Genomic DNA, 20,225 nt, shown 5'->3' on the forward strand with positions numbered 1-20,225 from the left:
GTGCCGTACGTAGCCGTCACTGCTAGTGCTAATGTAGGTGTTTGTATTACAGTACTCTGGTGAGAAATGTTTGCAGTGTGTGTGTGTGTGTGTGTGTGTGTGTGTTAGAATAACCCCCCCACTGTGGGGGGGTCGTTGCCCTCGGAGTCAGTGAATATCCCCTTTGCCCTCATCCCCTCCGACCTCCACCAATCACACAGCCTGCCACACCTGACGTCACTGAGGTCTCAGCCCAAAGCAAACGATAGAGAAAAACAATAAGCAGAGCCAAACAACGGCAACCAATCACAGTAGGCCAACTTCCTGTAGGAGAAACTGGGATGGAGTGATGTCTTTTTTTTGTTATTTCAGTCATTTCTCTCATTTCTTCTCATTTTCTGCAAATAAATGCTCTAAATTACAATTTTTGTAGTTGGAATTTGGGAAAAATGTTGTCTGTAGTTTATAGAATGTAACAAAAATACTCATTTTACTCAAATAAACCTATAAATAGGAAAATGAGAGAAACTGAAGTGATCCCTTAATTTTTTCCAGAGCTGTATGTATATGGGCTCTCTTGCATTGAATGTAAATGTAACAAGCCCTTTGTAAATAGGCCCTGGGTGGTAAATAGGCCCCAAGCAAAGTAGCATACTATTATACCGGAAAGAATAACTAAAGAAAAGTGTATTTTTAAGTGTATTTAAGAAGCAACAGCCAAAATTTAAACTCCAGACATGTCTTAGTTCGATTTTTCATTGAATCGTTTGAATCCTTTGAATGAGCTGAATCAAATGTGAATACACACTAAACTGCACTGTTTCCTTTAGCATTAGCAGAAAACCAGCTTTAACAACATAGGGCTGCACGATATATATCGTTATAGCATCGTCATCGTGATGTGCACATGCGCAACAGTCACATCGAAGGACGTGCATTTTCACTAAAGGCAATTAAATCAATCAAACACGTCATGTTGCAATGTTTTGATTCCAATTGACACAAGAAGTACTGTAGATACACAGCGCGGTCTCTGTGACTGTGTGATTGACAGGCTGCTGCTGCCTCAGAAGTGTGAAGGGAAGTGTGAGGAGCTAACACGAGGTAACCACACGCATGGCCTCTATCCACATGGTTGGGCACGTGCTTGTAAACGTGGGCACGTGTCGAAAGCTGTGCACCTCAGTCCAGCACAGTTGTGCAAGTTTTGCGGTGCAGATATTTCCAGTTACAGCTGAATTCACGCTTTTAATTTCTAATTCCAGAAAAACGCTCATATTTGCCTTTAAAAAAGCCATTTTAATGCCTGATTAAAAGGCAGATAAGTGTTGTTTTGCTGATTTCCTCTGGTTTTGAGAGCTCGGCTCTGACTCAGCTCTTGATCTGGTGACGTCATGGGCTCTGCATTGTTTAATATCATGATATACAGGGGTTGGACAATGAAACTGAAACACCTGTCATTTTAGTGTGGGAGGTTTCATGGCTAAATTGGAGCAGCCTGGTGGCCAATCGTCATTAATTGCACATTGCACCAGTAAGAGCAGTAAGAGTGTGAAGGTTCAATTAGCAGGGTAAGAGCACAGTTCTGCTCTAAATATTGCAATGCACACAACATTATGGGTGACACACCAGAGTTCAAAAGAGGACAAATTTTTGGTGCACGTCTTGCTGGAGCATCTGTGACCAAGACAGCAAGTCTTTGTGATGCATCAAGGGCCACGGTATCCAGGGAAATGTCAGCATACCACCAAGAAGGATCACATCCAACAGGATTAACTGTGGATGCAATAAAAAAATGTGCACCTCAACTCTCCTGTTTCCACCAGAACTGTCCGTCACCACAATAAATTATTGTGGTCTAAAACCAGGTTTCAGTTTCATTGTCCAACCCCTGTTTATTGCCTTAAAAAGAACATTTCCAATGCATTTTTTTCCCAATATCGTGCAGCCCTATTACCAACCAACAGCAGCAGCTTAAGTTTAGCACCCTCTAGTGAACGTCTAGTAGTAGTATTTCCTCCTACATTGGTGCTACTGGATCTGTGCCACTCGGACATACATATATAATGTACTCACGGTTGCCCAACGTCTTTCGAGTCTTTATAGTTGCATCTACAGGCATCTACTTACAGTAGTTTGAGGCCATTCGTAAAAGTCTTCTATTTCTAATAGAAGTGCCCTGATAAGAAGAAAGTTTCCACATGTCAACAGCATATATATATGTATATATTAAATTTACAAAAGAAGTCACCAGTGCAGTGCCACGGTCGCAGACTAAACCTTTAACCTGAAAAAAGTAAAAAAAAAAAAAGAAAGAAAGAAACTACAGCAGCAGCTCGAAAGAAAAAAAAAGTCCTGATTGATAAAAAAGTCAATGCAGTAGATACAGAAGCTACACAGCTTTCAGAAAAGTAACATCTATAATAGTAACAACCCAAAAAAACAAGCCTTTATATATATATATATATATCGCTCAGTAAATTGCTTTTTGTTTTTTCAGATAAAACGACAAAGTGTCATGGAGGTGCGTGATATGTCCTTTTGTGCTAATTTCATTACACGGTGCAGCATTTTCACACACATACATACATGCATACATACACTCGAACTGCACTCAAACTCACTGTATAATAGTATACAAAAAGTTAGTACACAAATTTAATAATAATAATAATAATAATAATAATAAGAAGAAGAAGAATAAGAACATCTAAGTATTTACAATGGGATAATCTTGGCATATGATACATAAAAAGTCCAGTCTTGTCTTGTTGATAATGATACATTTTTGACGTGAAGCTCTTGAAGGTTTTAAAGCTCTTGATGCTTCTTAAACTCTTGAATCCTGAAGTTTCCTGCATGTTTTTAGGCTCAAAAAACTAAAAAAACTCGCCTGCTGTCTTCAGCTCAACCCTTCTGATGTTCTGCTGGTTTTTAGTTTTTTCACCATGAGCTAAATATGAACGATTAGAAAGGGAAGACAAAATTCCATCTAGCCATTCTCATTTCTTTGCCCTTCTTCCAGTATTTGAGACTTTTATTATACGGTAAATTCCAGAGCATGCCTTACCCTGAAGAGATTGAACATGAGACTGTAGCTTTTTTTTCTTTTTGAACCATTTGGTGCACCATACTAGCGTCCCAAATTTTTTTTGTATCCTTCCTGTTTTTTTTAAGGTGGTCGTTTCCAGCTTGCCAAAAACGGAAATCAAAAAGTGTCACCATGTAGAGTCACTGAGTTTCTGCTCACTTCAGGCTTGTTTGGTGCACCAATCTCAAGCCTTTTGGTCCATTTGGCTTGGTCCATACTGATGACGCACCTACCTGATTGGTCAAACTGCAATAGTAGCCTAATCTGCATTGCATGAAGCAATGCAGATGGTGGTACTTCACCCTCCTCATAAAACGATTTATTTCACGGCAGAGCCGAACCAGCTCCAAATTTCCTTACAGCTCCACTTTAGGCCAGTTTGGCACCTCATACTGACTTTGGCCTGCTCCCTGCAGAGCAGAGCTCGCTCCAGACCCTACACCTCCCCTTCCTCCTCCGTGTCCGCCTCGTCCTCCTCCCCCACCACGGGGACGTAGGTGGTGGTCCTCTTGGCGGGCGTGGTGGAGTTGTTCCCAAGCTGGGCGCTGCTGACCCCGACCCTGGCGGCCAGTCCCGAGGCGGCGGACGAGGTGCTGGCGGTCTTGGTGAGGACGCTGCTGGTGCGACCCACCGCGAACACCCGCCGCTCCATGCTGGCTGAGAACTGGGGGGCTCGCTGACCCGCCCCCTGAGACTTGCCCTCTAGGAAGTAGGTCAGCATCTGACCTTTGCCCTTCACGCTCACGTTCCCCCGGCACACCAGGTCGTAGTCGTTCTGCAGCAGACGGTTCACGTCCTCCGTCACCTGTGGGGAGATCACGGTGAGCAAAAGCAGAAATGAGGGTGTGTCCACTGGTAGATCAGAGAGCAAGCAGTCAGATATTTAAATATAATATGGAATAAACCTTTTTAGGTGGTTGCTAGGGTGTTGCAAATTTGTTGTTGCTAGACAGCTGTTCCTACGTGGTTGTTTTTTTAGGTTGATACTATGCTTTCCAAGTGGTTGCTAATGTGTTGCTTGATGGTGTTCGGTAGTTGTTTCTCTTTTCCAATTGGCTGCTTGGTAGTTGCTAAGTTGTTGCTAGGGGGTTGCTACACTTTTTCAATTGGCTGCTAGGGTGTTGCTAAGTTGTAGCTAGGTGGTTGCTGCACATGTCCAATTAGTTGCTAAAGTGTTGCTTGGTGGTTGCTAGGTAGTTGTTCACTTCTTCAATTGGCTGCTAGGGTGTTGCTAAGTTGTAGCTAGGTGGTTGCTGCACATTTCCAATTAGTTGCTAAAGTGTTGCTTGATGGTTGCCAGGTAGTTGGTTCACTTTTCCAATTGATTGCTGTGGTGTTGCTAAGTTGTTGCTATGTTGTTGCTGCACTCTTCCAGGTTATTGCTAGAGTGTTGCTAAGTTGTTGCAACATGGTTGCTATGCTTTCCAAGTGGTTGCTAATGCTTTGCTTGGTGGTTGTTAGGCAGTTCTTTTACTTTTCCAATTGGTTGCTAAGTAGTTGCTACATTGTTGCTAGGTGGTTGCTGCACTGTTACAATTGGTTGCTTAAGTGTCACTTGGTGGTATTAGGTAGCTGTTTCCCTTTTCCAATTGGTTGCTAGGGTGTTGCTAAGTTGTTGCTAGGAAGCTGCATCACTTTTCCAAGTTGTTGCTAGGTGGTTGCTAGGCTTTTCCAAGTGGTTGCTAGAGTGTTGCTTAGTGGTTATCGGGCAGTTGGTATGTGTTTCCAAGTGACTGGTGAGATGTCTCCTAATTTTCCAAATGGTTGCTAGGGTATACCAAGTACTTGTGCGGTTTAGTACGATATATATATCTCTGGTTTGCTAAGTGATTGCATTGGTAACTGTGGTGGTTCTTATGGTGTTTCTAGACTGTTGCAGGTATAAAGTATGTTTTGACTGCTGTGGTATTTTTGGAGGTTGCTGTGGTGTTGCTATAGAGAAGATCCCTGTACCTGGATCTTTCCCGGGACCCCTGTGCTGTCCATGCGGCTGGCCACGTTCACCGTGTTCCCCCAGATATCATACTGAGGCCTCCTGGCCCCAATGACTCCGGCCACCACAGGGCCCACATTAATACCTGCCGAGGTAAATATAAATTTCACGTCAAATTCTGCCGGACATGTATTCAGTCTATAAATTAAAAAAAATTGCCTTATCTTATTTATTTTATTATAATATAAAAAAAAATCATCTAAAAAGTCATCTAATGCTGGCTGCAGGTAAACCTATTTAAAGTAATAATCAGCTTTTTTATTCTCTATGGAATTAATGACATACAACCTTTCCTACAGAAAGACACTGGCTCTTTAATATAGTATATATACAAAAATATATACATCAAACTTGCTGTGAAAGGCCGTCTCAAAATAGAAAATACGTACCCACTCTCAGCACAAAATCATTGTACGACTGGTAGTTGATTTCATCAAGAACGTCGAACATTTCAATAGCAAAATCTGCTATCGTGCTCAGATGAGATGCTGCAGACTTCTTAGCCTGCAAACACAAGAGCATGGATTAGCATCCTGCAGGCACTGGATAAGCTACATGTCCATTATTTATTTATTTATTTAGTTAGTTATTTTATTTATTTTACAGAATATTAGATCAAAATGAAAGTCTGGCTGGCGTTCAAACTCAGCATTGTTCAAACATTGAATTTTGCTTGAAATCTAAGTTTCATACTGGGTTAAAATTGAGCTTCAACATTAGACACTGTGTCACTGTGTCTTTGCTATCGTAACAGCAGTTAAAGTACACGGAAACACACAAAAGCTGGCCATCAGCTGCTGGAGCCCTGAGAGAGCACAATTGGTCTTGCTCTCTCTGGGTGAGTACAGTAGATGGCGCTCTTTCCCCTCTTCACTCCTAGGGTGATGTTGATCAGCACAAGGCATCTGTGAGCTGACGTATCAGAACTGAGAATGTTGACAATTCACTGTCAAGATAGCAATGAACATCTGACTGATGATGTCTGTCTAGGTTGTATTCAGTCAGTGGAGCACGTGTTTTCATGGTAATCTACACAGATTTCTCTCCTGAAAACTGTTTATTTGAATGAGTAAAGTGCTTCCGTTTATTTACAGTAAGCTAAGATTTTAAATATTTGGTCTAAGGAGTTTTACATAAATGCCGTCGGACGGCACTAGACTGAGGAACCCTGAATGTTCTGGTAACCCAGGGGAATATCAGCTAGCAGTTCATCCCATGTAGCTTGTTTTAACATGGCAACTCGCAGTATGGAAACTGTATTTAAAATACAGAATACTCAGCTTTACCCCAAGCAAAAAAGCACTTACCTTAGTGCCAACAGTGGGCACCAGTCCCACAGCTGCCATGTAGGTGCTGCCAATGGTTTTGATCTTCTCAATGTCTTTGTAGCATTCCTTATCCATGAGCTGTGGAAATAAACACAGCATGTGTTGATCATGGGAAGATCCAGACATCTGCAGGTAAGCTCTGTGATTGGCTGGTTTAGAAGAAGCATGCTGACCTCATCGAAGTCAGCGATGATCTCGTTGAGAAGACGCAGGCACTCCACGCCCATGTTGTTTCCGTCCAGCTCGATGTAGAAGTCGTTGAAGTTGGGAATGGATGCGAACAGCACCCCGACCTGGGCGTAGGACTGGTAATAGAGATCCTGCAAATCAAAGCAGCGTGTGTAGTTTGAATGTGGGTGGAGGAGAAACTGTGGAAAAGGCTCCTGTCCCGGGTCCCGTGACTTTTGGCATGTCCCGTGACATTTGGCATGTGCAATGGCAGCTAATTTACACTGATTTGAGAGATATATGTGTGTGTGTGTGGCGGGTGGGGGGGTATTCTGCATTAAATGTGAATGTGAGACTAATGCTAAAGTTGGATGTACAGTACGTTTACATGGACAATAATAGCCAGACATCGCCGCTCACCATCATTACCACCCACTGCTCTGTCCACAGTGGGTGGTAATATTAGCCTCACTCACAAGATAACACCTCACGACATATACAGACCTGGGAATCCACCCGAGGTAACATCTTAAGATCAGTTCACTGCATACTGCTATCCCATGACTTTTGGCATATCAGTCTAATTCTAGGTAGTGTACATTTGCTTACCAAAATCACATGATTACAGCATTTTAAAAAAATAATAAAACCATAGATATCATTGCATGATATGCATGATATGCAATCTAGCATGTTTTCTCCTAGCGAGACTACAGTGTTCTATCAAAGGCACCTGGTAAACAGTGTTTGTACACTTAGAAAACAATATTTAGGCATATAAAAAGTAAATTTCCTTAACAAATATATTGGGACACTTGCTCATTCACAGATATCACTGCGTTTTACAGACTATAAAGTGCACTGGATAAAAACGAGCACTGGACTTCACAAATTACAACAAATTTCTCAACTGAAAACTGTTTATTTGGGTAAGTAAAGTGCACAGCTGTTAACTGAAAGCCTGAATTCAGTTACGTCATAAAGCTGTCATCTAAGCAATTTGAGGACTTCTTGTCACTGAGTGAAATCAAATCTGGATAGTAGATTTGAGAGTTGATGCAACAAAAGTAGCATAATCGGTAACGCTTTATAATACAGCCCGCGTTTTAGAGGGTAAGTACTGTGTACTTACAGAGTAAGAATGGCAAAACACTGTACATTACATAATACAGCCCACTTCCTGTACTTTCTGAGTACTTTCTGGGTAAGTACTGTGTAATTAGAGAGTAAGAACATTTAAAAAACCAGTGAGATTAATGATTATTAACCATTAATATAAAACCTTGTAGTTTCTGTGTATTAATGAATATATTTTCTTTAAAATCTCAGCATTCCTGACTGTGTTATGGAAGATATCTAAATATTATTGTATTTTAGTCTTGACATTAAAAACTATGTTTTCTTTCTACTCTACTCCACCCTGACTGCTTTTAGCTGCTTCTCTCTTGACAGTTTTAAAAGCATAAATTAAATTCTCATCTTCTTTTTCAAACTCATAAAATTATTAGAATAATAGTTCCCTGAAGTGTGACTGGAATGAAGCCTTCATCACTGCAAAGGGGAAAATTATTATATATTATTTTATATGAAAATTGCACCACAGGTTTAGGGAAATTGCAGGTTCTCGTGTGCTTTTTTTGTACATACAAGTAGGACCAGTACCATAAGTATTTTATATGAACTGATTCATAGAGAACAGTTACACCATAAGTGTTGGGAAAGTATAAGGTAAGTTTCAGAAAGGTACCTAGTTATTACACTATTGTTCCTGGTTGTACTTAATTTATACCTACAGTTAAAGTACCTGTAGGACCCGGTAAGTATATTGAATGTACTGGTTCATCCAGAGAAGTTAAACTGTAAGTAAAGGGAACTTACCCTCTAAAACGTGGGTTATAAAGCGTTACCGCATAATCTTCTTTTAATTCCCTCGATTTCAGAAGAAACAATGAATCAGCAGGTGTCCCAATACTTGAATCTATATATTGGAGTAAAATACTCAGAACAGCACAGATACAGTGGCGTGAAAATGTATTTTGCCCCCTTGCTGATTTCTTTTGTTTTTTAACCTGTCTGACAACATAAAGCAGATAAAAGATCTCAAAAAGCAGCACATTATTATATCACAATCTGAAGAAACTCAACAACAGATGAGAATACAAAGTCATTGATCATCTATCAGTCTGGAACATGTTACAAATTCTCAAATTCTAAAGCTTTGGGATTCCAGAGAACCGCAGTGACACACTATTATTCACTAATGGAGAAAACATGGAACACTGGTGAACCTTCCCAGGAGTGACCGGCCGACCATCCGAAATTACTCTAAAAGGGCATGAACAACTCATCCAGGAGGTCCCAAAAAAAAGAACCCAGAACAACATTTAAAGAACTGCAGGTCTCACTTAAAGCCTCAGTTAAGATCAGTGTTAATGATTCAATAATAGGAATAAAAAGAGACTGGGTGAAAATGGTCTCCATGGGAGAATTCAAGATAAAAACACTGCTGACCAAAAACAACACAACCACCCATCTCACATTTACCAACTAACATCTTGATGATCTCCAGAACTTTGGGTAAATATTCTATGGACTGTAGCGACAAAATTGGAACTTTTTGGAAGGTGTGCGTCAAACTGAATGTAAAACATGGTGGTGGTAGTGTGTGTGTGATGATCTGGAGCTGCTTTGCTGCTTCAGGATCTGGACAACTTGCTGTAATAGATTGAAGCAGAAGTTCTGCTGTTTACCAGACAATCCGTACATCTGTTCGTGACCTCAAGCTCAGGTGTACTTGGGTTCTGCAGCAGGACAATGACCCAAAGCACACAAACACAAAGTCCACCTCTTAATGGCTTAAAAAATTAAAAAAACTAAATGAAGGTATTGGAGGCCTAAAATAAAAACTTTGTCTTATATTGCAGTTCTTAAAAAATATTATGACAAAAAAAGCAAAAAAAGAAAAAAGGAATCTATAGGGGGCAAATACTTTTTCACGTCACTGTATATTAAAGCGCTAGTAAATGCAGTTAGCTCCTGCTCAGCTCAGCAGGGAGAGGTTTTATTTTGAGCTGATGTTAAAGAGCTGGGGGTAGAACTGCCTCCCCACAGACTGAGGTGTTTCTGCAGTGCTGTAAAGGTGATAATGTAGCTCCTGCTTGTTTTTCCCAAGAAATTTAGCTGTTTGTTCTACAATATTTGCAGGTATCAGAAGGAAAAGCTGTTTTGATTTGGTTATGGTGATAAAAGTGTGTTAGATTTTCCAGTGGTGGACAGTAATAAAGTAAAAATAAAAACTTTACTAAAGCATTTTTCAATCTGGGTAACTTTTTATATGAACTCCTCTACATTTTACACTGAAATATATTACTTTTAACTTCACTGCATTATGAAAACCCTGCCATTGCTTTAAATTCATGTGTGCATAATGGAACATGTTGAATTATTTAGTAATTATTTTAATGAAATAATAATTTTAGATTCTTCATAGCAGCTCGTCTTGCTTAGACGATCAGTTTTGCACATCTCTGCTGGATTTTCTCAGTCAGTTTTATGAAGTAGAGTCACCTGGAATTCAGGCTTTCAGTTAACAGCTGTGCTGAACTCATCAAGAGTTAATTACTTGAATTTCTTGCCTCTTAATAAAGTGTTTGAGAGCATCAGTTAAAGTAAAGTAGTGAAGAGGTAGAGTTACAGGTATACAGTGAATAGTGAATATTTGAGTAATGTTTTAATCTTAACGTTAGTTATTTAACTTACTAATGTTAGCAGCGAGCTAGATAACATACTAATGTTACCGGGGAGATAACTAACCTTAGCGACGAGCTAACTGTTACCAGAGAGAGAACTACCATTAATGATGAGCTAGCTAACCTTAGCTAAGTTAGCTAAGATACTAATGTTACTGGGTAGAAAACTAAAGCTAGCGACAAGCTAGCTAACCTTAGCAATGAGCTAGCTAACCTTAGCAATGAGCTAGCTAACATTAGCAATGAGCTAGCTAACCTTAGCAATGAGCTAGCTAACATTAGCTGTCCTTGTATTGTGTCTTTGTCTGTTACTTGATGCATCTTTGATGTGGTGCTGAATGACAATAAAACTTGAATTAAATTAAATCTTAGAAGAGACACAGATTAAGCATAATTTTGATAAATAGAGAATATTCTTTAATGTTTTATGACTCAGACTCGACTACCAATAAGTCTTGGTTCTAGTGGTCTTGAATATAACACTAATTATTATCCTTCTTTTACCCAGTTCTTCAATATTCAGAACTCAACAGGAGAGAAAACCCCAACAGAGCAGATATTATTATTATTATTATTATTATTATTATTATTATTATTATTATTATTATTATTATTTATTTATTTTTTATTTTTTTTTAGATGGTGGGTTATTTATTCTCAGCACTGCAGTGATTAGCACTGATTAGCATGGTGATGGTGGTGTATGAGGTGTTAGTGTGGGTTGTGCTGCTGGTACAGTGAGTGGATCAGATGCAGCAGCAGTGCTGCTTGAGTTCTTAAACACCTTTAGCTTCATCCACCACTGAAAGTAATAGTTTTAATCCAGACGCATTGTTTCTAGCATCTGTTCTCCAGTGTTTCCGCTACTGTTTCTCACAGGTGCCTTTCTTACATCAGGAGTAGAACTGTCAGTTATTGAGTAGGACTCTGACCCTGGTCATCTGCTGGTCTGTAAAGCCATGTGGCCGTCTCACCATGTTCCTGGGGTTGGACATTAGGAAGTGCTGGGCCACGTGTACAGGGAGCAGGTTGAAGAGGATCCTCCGGTTATCCAGCTTTACTTTCTCCATGCCGTCCCTCTCCTCCTCCGCCTACACACACACATTAAAAATAAAAAAAATTTGTAATATTAAGAGCTTAATAAGATAAAAAGAGCTTCATTCCAGTTGAGGAAGTTAAATAAATAACATAATTACCAGAAATGTCAAGTAATGTAGTAGAAATACTTCATTATCTTATTTAAGAAGAAATGTTGATTATCTATACTTTAATGGAGTACTTATTATTATTATTTTTAAATTACTTCTTACATTTTCACCCAATTATCAAAATGTTCTGCTCCTTTGCTGCTCTTAGTGCCTTTATTTGGTTCTGTTCTGTACTAAAAAGTTCTAAAAAGGCTCTAAAATAAATAAATGAAAAATCTATTAACTATTTCTCACTATATATTTCACACAATATTTACACATTGAACAACAAATTTAAATACAAAATCCATTCAAAATTAAAATCCAAAGCTCAAAGCTTCACATGAAGTTTCGGTTTCATCTTTTCCAGCATCACAGAAGCAACTCAAAATAGATTAGTAATATTAAAAGAGCTTCAATACAGAAGTAGGAATTAAACAACACCAACACTGGGCCAATTAAAGTTAAAGAAATAACATCAAATTTAAATACAAAATCCATTAAAAATTAAAATCCAAAGCTCAAAGCTTCACATGAAGTTTCGGTTTCATCTTTTCCAGCATCAAAGAAGCTCTAACACAGTTCCAGTGGCTGACAGCCGAGCTAATCACCAAAAATACTTTCCATACTGATGCAACTCAAAATAGATTAGTAATATTAGAAGAGCTTCAATACAGAAGTAGGGATTAAACCACACCAACACTGGGCCAATTCAAGTTAAAGAAATAACAACAAATTTAAATACAAAATCCATTCAAAATTTAAATCCAAAGCTCTATACTAATAAAACACCTATTTACATATTTGTCAAATAGCTGGTAAAACTAGTGGTCCAAATGTTCTCACAAAATGTGATTCGTTTAGGCTGTTCACACTACCTTTTCAATGTGATCTATTTCCAAGATGCAACTGAACAGTTCATGCTCCTAAACTGTGGCTCGTGCACTAAAGATCAAAGCTTCACCTGAAGTTTCGGTTTCATCTTTTCCAGCATCACAGAAGCTATAACCCAGTTCCAGTGGCTAACAGCCGAGCTAATCACCAAAAATTGTATCCATACTGATGCAACTCAAACTCTAAAGTCCTAACACAATTATCTGAACTTTCTCCTCCTTACATTTTATTAAAAAACAGCCTCGTTACTCCTATTTCATTTCAGCTCGTTTTTATTCCGGCTTCTCATCGTTCAATAAAACCCCTACCCAGATAAATCTCTCCATCTGTGAATCTGATTGTGATTGGATGTAGAGAAGTATAAACATATACCATTCTGACTCCCTATTGGTTTATACTCTGATCCATCACACATGTACACCCCCCCCCCCACACACACTCCAGCACTCCAGCAAGAACATAGCAGACGTATGTAGTCTAGTATGAAGATGATCCGTGCAGAGACTCAAGAGAACTCCAGATAAACTCCAGTCCAACTAAACTTTAATATCTTTAATATATTTACATTCTACTAAAATACATTCATTTACATACACAAGCATGTATGCAGCTGAAACAGGGAACAGCCGAGTGCAAAATATAATGTAAATATTTTAATAATAGAACATTATATTCATGATGGCTTTTAGAAAAATGTGTTTTGGGGAGGGGGGCGGGGTTAGTGCACTATAGGACTCTGTGGGCGTGGCCTAAGCTTTTGTTCTTAATGGCTTTATTTTGTCTCCTTACATTACTTTTACTTTTATACTTTAAGTAGTTTTGAAAGCAGTACTTTTTTAAACACTTTCAATTAAAGAGTAAAAATCTAAAGAGTTGATACTTCAATTTCTACAGAAGTATTTTATTAAAATCTAGTATCTATACTTCTACCTACAGAGTAATGAATGGAGATACTTTTTTTTACACCATTGATCATTACTGAAGAGTTTTCAGTAATAGAGATAAATATGTGAGTATTTTCCCTTTTTAAACACTAGAGGTCAGCCCTACACCACAACTAGCAGCTCCTTCATGTCTCAATCTCTAAAAATCTAGAAAGTCATACATTTCTTGGAGTCCACATTGGTGGAGTTCCTGATAGTCAAGTGCAGACCTTTTTATTTAGTACGGGAGTTCTCCGCCGTGCTAATAGCTGCTGTCTACATTCCACCCAGCGCTAGCATTGGTGCTAATGCTAAAGAGGCTCTGTGTGAACTCTATCGGACTATCAGCGATCTGCAAAACAAACACCCAGACGAACTGTTTATTATCGCTGGAGATTTCAACCACGCAAATCTCAAGTCAGTGCTCCCTAAATTCCATCAACATGTGGACTTTGCAACGAGAGGAGCGAGCGTGCTGGATCTTGTTTACACAAACATCCCCAGCGCGTACCGGGCGGAGCCCCGCCCCCACCTCGCTTTCTCGGATCACGTGTGTTTGGCTGACACCAACATACACACCACTCATCAGACGCTCCAGACCAGTTCAGAAGCCGGTGAAAACCTGGCCGGCAGGCTCCATCTCTGCCCTTCAGGACTGTTTTGAGTGCACTGCATGGGACATGTTTAGGGAGGCTGCTACTGAAGGCGATTCTGTTGATTTGGAGGAGTATGCAGCATCAGTCACTGGCTACATCAGCAAGTGTATTGATGATGTCACTGTCTCCAAGACCATCACTACACGCCCAAACCAGAAGCCTTGGATGACTGCTGAGGTACGTGCGCTGCTGAGGACCCGCGACCCGCGAGAGCCGACCTGTCAAGAGCTATCAGAGTGGCAAAGCGCGCACACGCCCAGAGAATCCACAGCCACTTCAAGGACACGGGTGACGCGCGGCGCATGTGGCAGGGCATCCAGGCAATCACCAACTACAGGACAATGCCACCCTCCTGTGAACGTGATGCCTCCCTCCCTGATGCCCTAAACAACTTTTATGCACGGTTTGAGGCACAAAACAACACGATGGCGAGAAAGACCATGCCCAAGCCGGACGAGCAGGTGTTGTGCCTGACTGCAGTGGATGTGAGGAACACTCTGCGCAGAGTCAACCCACGAAAAGCTGCAGGACCAGACAACATCCCCGGCAGAGTGCTCAGGGAGTGCGCAGACCAGATGACAGATGTTCTCACGGACATCTTCAACATCTCCCTGTGCAGCGCCACTGTCCCAACGTGCCTCAAGTCCACCACCATCGTCCCCATGCCGAAGAAGTCCACAGTGTCCTGCCTCAATGACTACCGTCCCGTTGCACTTACACCCATCATCATGAAGTGCTTCGAGAGGCTAGTCATGAGGAACATCAAGACACAACTGCCCTCTTCACTGGACCCCCTGCAGTTTGCGTATCGTCCCAATCGCTCCACGGACGATGCCATCACCACCACCCTTCATCTCTCCCTCACCCACCTGGAGAAGAAGGACACTTACGTCAGAATGCTGTTTATAGACTTCAGTTCAGCATTCAACACCATCATCCCACAGAACCTCATCAGGAAGCTAAGCTCGCTCGGCCTCAACACCCCCCTCTGCAACTGGATCCTGGACTTTCTGACAGGGAGACCCCAGTCAGTCCGGTTCGGGGGCAGCACCTCCAGCACCATCACACTGAACACGGGGGCCCCCCAGGGCAGTGTCCTGAGTCCTCTGCTGTTCACCCTGCTGACTCATGACTGTGCTGCAAAACACAGTTCTAACAGCTTTATCAAGTTCGCCGATGATACAACCGTGCTGGGTCTCATCACCAAAGGCGACGAGTCAGCATACAGAGAGAAGGTGCAGCGGCTGACAGACTGGTGTACAGTCAACAACCTTCACCTGAATGTGGACAAGACAAAGGAAATCAACATCGACGGGTCCTCTGTGGAGATTGTTAAGAGCACCAAGTTCCTTGGTGTCCACTTAGCAGATAACCTCACCTGGACCCTGAACACCAGCTCTACAGCCAAGAAAGCCCAGCAGCATCTCTACTTCCTCCGGAAGCTGAGAAAGGCCCGTCTCCCTCCACCCATCCTCACACTCTTCTATAGAGGGACCATTGAGAGCATCCTGAGCAGCTGCATCACTGCCTGGTTTGGGACCTGCACCGTCTCTGACCGCAAGACCCTCCAGCGTATTGTGAGGACAGCTGAGAGGATCATCGGCATCTCTCTCCCCTGCATCACGGACATCTACACCACTCGCAGCATCAGCAAAGCAACCAGCATTGTGAATGACCGCACTCATCCCTCACACGAACTGTTCTCCCTCCTGCCTTCGGGAAGAAGGTACCGCAGCATCCGGTCCAGCACGACCAGATTCTGCAACAGCTTCTACCCCCAAGCCATCAGACTCCTCAACTGCAGAGACTGAACTGGTGGTTTTTCTGTACATGCACACACACTCTTACCCCACTTACCCCAGAAAATGGAAAGCACTAAAAACCCTACTACCTCACTGGACTCTATTGCACACTGTGTAATAGAGTAATTACTACCTCACCTGGTCCTTTTTGCACACTGCAAAATTTGCACACTGTCTTGTTATTTATTATTCTTTGTCTGTATTGTGTTGTATTGTCTGTCTGCACTTTTGTACTGTTGCACTATTGTTGTGTCTACACTGTGTTTATGTGCACCATGGTCCTTGGAGGAACGTTGTTTCGTTTCACTGTGCACTCTGTATATAGCTGAAATGACAATAAAAAACACTTTGACTTTGACTTTGAAACAAAAAGTGTTAAAGAAACCAGAATATGTTTTATACTTTAGTTGTATCTTCTAAGTATCACATGTATCTTTGAGGACAGATCTGCAGACTCTTGGTTTTAATTTTAATCTCAGTGTCTTCATGAGGGAGAGTCACCTGGAATAGTTTTCTCAGCATCTTGAAGGAAGGAGTTCCTGGAGGTGCTGAACAATAGCTGCTGCTTTTCCTTCATGCTGTGAAGCTCCAGCTCATCCCAATTAAATCACCTCAAATCACCATCTCAGTTCATCAGGTTTAGATCAGGGGATTAATGTGGAGGACTAACACTTTTTATTAATGTTTACTACATAATTCTATATGTGTCCCTTAACTGTTTTCATTCATCTAATATTAATTTACAATGTAGAAGATAAATTAAATAAAGAAAAAATGCAAATCATTGAATGAGAAGGTATGTCTAAACTTTTGACTGCTACAGTTTACTCCATTTATTTTATTATTGTATTTTTTGATATGTAGACACCGTTCCAACTCTAGATTGTTTGGTCTGATTAAATAATCTGGGTTTTTAAAAGCACATGTTTTTTCTTATAAAAAATAGAAATTTGCTAAAAATCAGATTTAAATTAACATCAGTTTAAATTAACAATTATTGGGATGGAATATGTCACACTGGTTCAAATACACTATCACAGGGTGGACCATACCTAATTACTTCTTCAGTTAACACACTTTTCCAATGTAAATCTGATGTTCTTTATATTGTGTCAAAATTTCCTGATAAACGAACCAATAGAAATGCTCCAAAATTACTCCAGAACTAATTCATTCCATTAAAGTTAAGGTTAAGTTAACTGATTTTTCTGACTCCACCCTTAGCTCAAATTTGAAAAAGGATAAAAAAAATATGAGGAGTGGTTTGGGCAAGGCACTGGGTGATGTATGGGTTTAGAGGCGGGACAGGAGGGAGGGAAAATATCAGTATATTTCTGATAGCAGTGAGACGCAGATGGTTGGATGTCAGCAGGGGCGGTATTATTGATTGACTGCTATACGACAGCTGGCCCATGTTGTATGTGGCAACACCTCGCAAATGGCCTGTGTTGTATGTGTTAACACCTTGGTTGCTGAGTATAATACGACAAATAGCCTTTATTGTATGTGACAATAGGCTGATCTGCAAATTGTGATTTGTCTATGTACAGAAGATTTCCTAACCTGGTAAAAGTGTTTTTTAAGGTTAGGAAAGACAAAAAAGAAACAAAATGTTTGTTTCTTGGCTTCACAGGAACATATATGAACTATTAATTAAAAAAAATGGGTTTATTCAAGGATTAGTATGGAGGACCAAAACTGCTAAAATTAAAAATAAATAAATAAATAAAAACGTAAGTAAATCACTCAATAAAAGTAATATGGTGATAAAAACACTAAAGAATAAATATAATTAATATAAAATAAATGTAAAAAAATGTTATATCCTAATAATTTGTTATTAATGGGTTTCTTTATTAACATTTCTTTTCGATTTACTTTTATTTATTAACATAACTATTTATTTCTGCATTCATTTATTTCCCAATTTATTTATTTCTACATTCATTTATTTCCCAATTTATTTATTTCGGTTTTTCCTTGTCCTTATATGATAATGAAGGGGGCGTGTTTTTCACGTACAGGCTTAGCAATCAAGCCCAGAGAGAGAGGAGCTGAAATGTCGGGGTGAAGTTCAGTATTGGTTCTGCTCAGAGAAGCAGCTGCTCTCCTCAAAGAAATGGATTATAGTCTGTATTACCATCTAAATGATCTTTATTATATAATCTCCCACGTTACCAAAGTAACCGCCAAATGGGCAAAACATGTACAATCCATATATAGTATCTGACATCGATCAACCAATAGGAATGCTGAGACACCGTGACATCATTGCTGGACAGCCCCTTCATTATCATATAAGGACAAGAAAAAACAGAAATAAATAAATTGGGAAATAAATGAATACAGAAATAAATACATTGAGAAATAAATAAATACAGAAATAAAACAACGGAAAATAATTCATGCAGAAATAAATAGTTATGTAAATAATAAACAAATTTAGAAAAATTAAACAATGTTAATTGAAAAATCTATAAATAACAATTTACTATGATATTTATTTTTATGTATATGTATTTATTTTGATATAATAATTAGAATAATTCTTTACCGTTTTAGTCACCATATTACTTTTATTGAGTGATTTACATACATTTTTATTGATTTATTTATTTTTAATTTTGGCAGTTTTGGCCCTCCATAGAATAGTGTCTTTTTAACAGTAAAAAAAAAGGTCTTTCTCTTCTCCTGTAAAGCTTCAGTTTTGGACACTGATGGTAAATACAGGTTATCTCAGAAAGCTGTATTGTGAAATGTAAAGTATCAAAACAGACTGGAATCTTCATCAGAACTGTCCTATAGGGAATTAGAGTTCCACAAAACTGCAAAACACGTCTTTTTCCAAGAACTTCCACACTTTGTTTCATCACACGTGTTGTTCTGGTGGCTTCATCATGTGAGCAGCACTGTTCTCAGAACCTCTCAGAATTACTGATCACTGCTGATTCACAACACGTCCACAAGATGTTTACTGAATAAGATTCCCAGTACTGAAGTTTTTATTGTTTTTTTTCTATGGTTGTTTGTAGGTATTATTTTTTGACCTGTTCATTTTTGATAATATGTTTTTTATTGTGTAATGTATTGTTGTGTAGATTTCCTTTTTGGTTTATTTCTGTTCTTAGTGTCTTTATTTGGATCTGTTCTCGACAAAACAATTCTAAAAAGGTTAAAATGAATGTAAAATGTTAAAAAAAAAAAAACTATCTGAACTACAGCTCTGGAAAAAAATGAAGAGACCACTTCAGTTTCTGAATCAGTTTCTCTGATTTTGCTATTTATAGGTATATGTTTGAGCAAAATTAACATTGTTGTTTTATTCTATAAACTTCAGACAACATTTCTCCCAAATTCCAAATAAAAATATTGTCATTTAGGGCAGAAAATGAGAAATAGCTGAAATAACAAAAGATGAGTTCAGAAATTAATATTTGGTGGAATAACTCTGTTTTTTAGTCACAGTTTTCATGCATCTTGGCATCATGTTCTCCTCCACCAGTCTTACACACTGCTTTTGGATAACTTTATGCCTTTACTCCTGATGCAAAAAATTCAAGCAGTACAGCAATTGGCCCATGTTGTATGTGGAAACACCTCGGTTGCTGAGTATAATACGGGGATTTAGCCTGCAATACTTTTGCCAAAAGCCTGGTTTCAGAGTATAAAACACACTCGACCTAATTCTTCATGGCTGATACCAGGTCTTGGTCTTGGGCTGTTTTTTCATGCTTTTTCGGGTTTTTTAACCATGGACACTTCTATCGTTTGAGTGCTTGATTTCTTTCAACATTGTTTTTAAACTTTTATTGTTCTTTGACACTACAACCACAGCATTTTTAACATTTCTTTAGAAATATTGAGCAGTTGCAACGCAAGCATTCTAATTTTGTTTGAACAGAGACATCAGCCTAAATATTTATTTATCACAATCCCACCACAGAAACCCTGACTCACTGCTGTTGTCCATTTTCCCTTTTATTTGTTGCTGTAAAAGTCGCATGAACTATGATCTGGCTTTTCAGATTCATACATACAGGAATTGGACAATGAAACTGAAACACCTGGTTTTAGACGGCAATAATTTATTGTGGTGACGGACAGTTCTGGTGGAAACAGGAGAGTTGAGGTGCACATTGAATTCTGCGTGATTTGATCAGCCGTGGTTTTATGTTTTTTGGATACAATCCGGGTTAGCACCCGAACATCCCTTTCAGACAGCTTCCTCTTACAGCGTCCACAGTTAATCCTGTTGGATGTGGTTGGTCCTTCTTGGTGGTATGCTGACATTACCCTGGATACAGTGGCTCTTGATGCATCACAAAGACTTGCTGTCTTGGACACAGATGCTGCAGCAAGACGTGCACCAACAATTTGTCCTCTTTTGAACTCTGGTATGTCACTCATAATGTTATAGTGTGAATTGCAATATTTAGAGCAGAACTGTGCTCTTAA

General features: G+C 39.5%; 1 protein-coding gene across 1 annotated transcript in view; it reads right to left on the reverse strand.

The window, feature by feature from the left end:
• Positions 1–499: 499 nt before the first annotated feature.
• adcy1b (adenylate cyclase 1b) overlaps positions 500–20,225 on the reverse strand; it is a 173,205-nt gene continuing 153,479 nt past the window's right edge. The window contains exons 15-20 of the mRNA XM_049482059.1: positions 11,283–11,399; positions 6,565–6,711; positions 6,371–6,469; positions 5,453–5,567; positions 5,024–5,148; positions 500–3,875 (exon numbers count right to left, since the gene is read on the reverse strand). Of these exons, the coding sequence (XP_049338016.1) occupies positions 3,507–3,875; positions 5,024–5,148; positions 5,453–5,567; positions 6,371–6,469; positions 6,565–6,711; positions 11,283–11,399 (972 nt within the window). The 3' untranslated portion in view covers positions 500–3,506. The remainder of the gene's footprint in view (positions 3,876–5,023; positions 5,149–5,452; positions 5,568–6,370; positions 6,470–6,564; positions 6,712–11,282; positions 11,400–20,225) is intronic.

The sequence above is a fragment of the Astyanax mexicanus genome, chromosome 8 (assembly GCF_023375975.1).
Source record: "Astyanax mexicanus isolate ESR-SI-001 chromosome 8, AstMex3_surface, whole genome shotgun sequence".
Classification (NCBI taxonomy): domain Eukaryota; kingdom Metazoa; phylum Chordata; class Actinopteri; order Characiformes; family Acestrorhamphidae; genus Astyanax; species Astyanax mexicanus.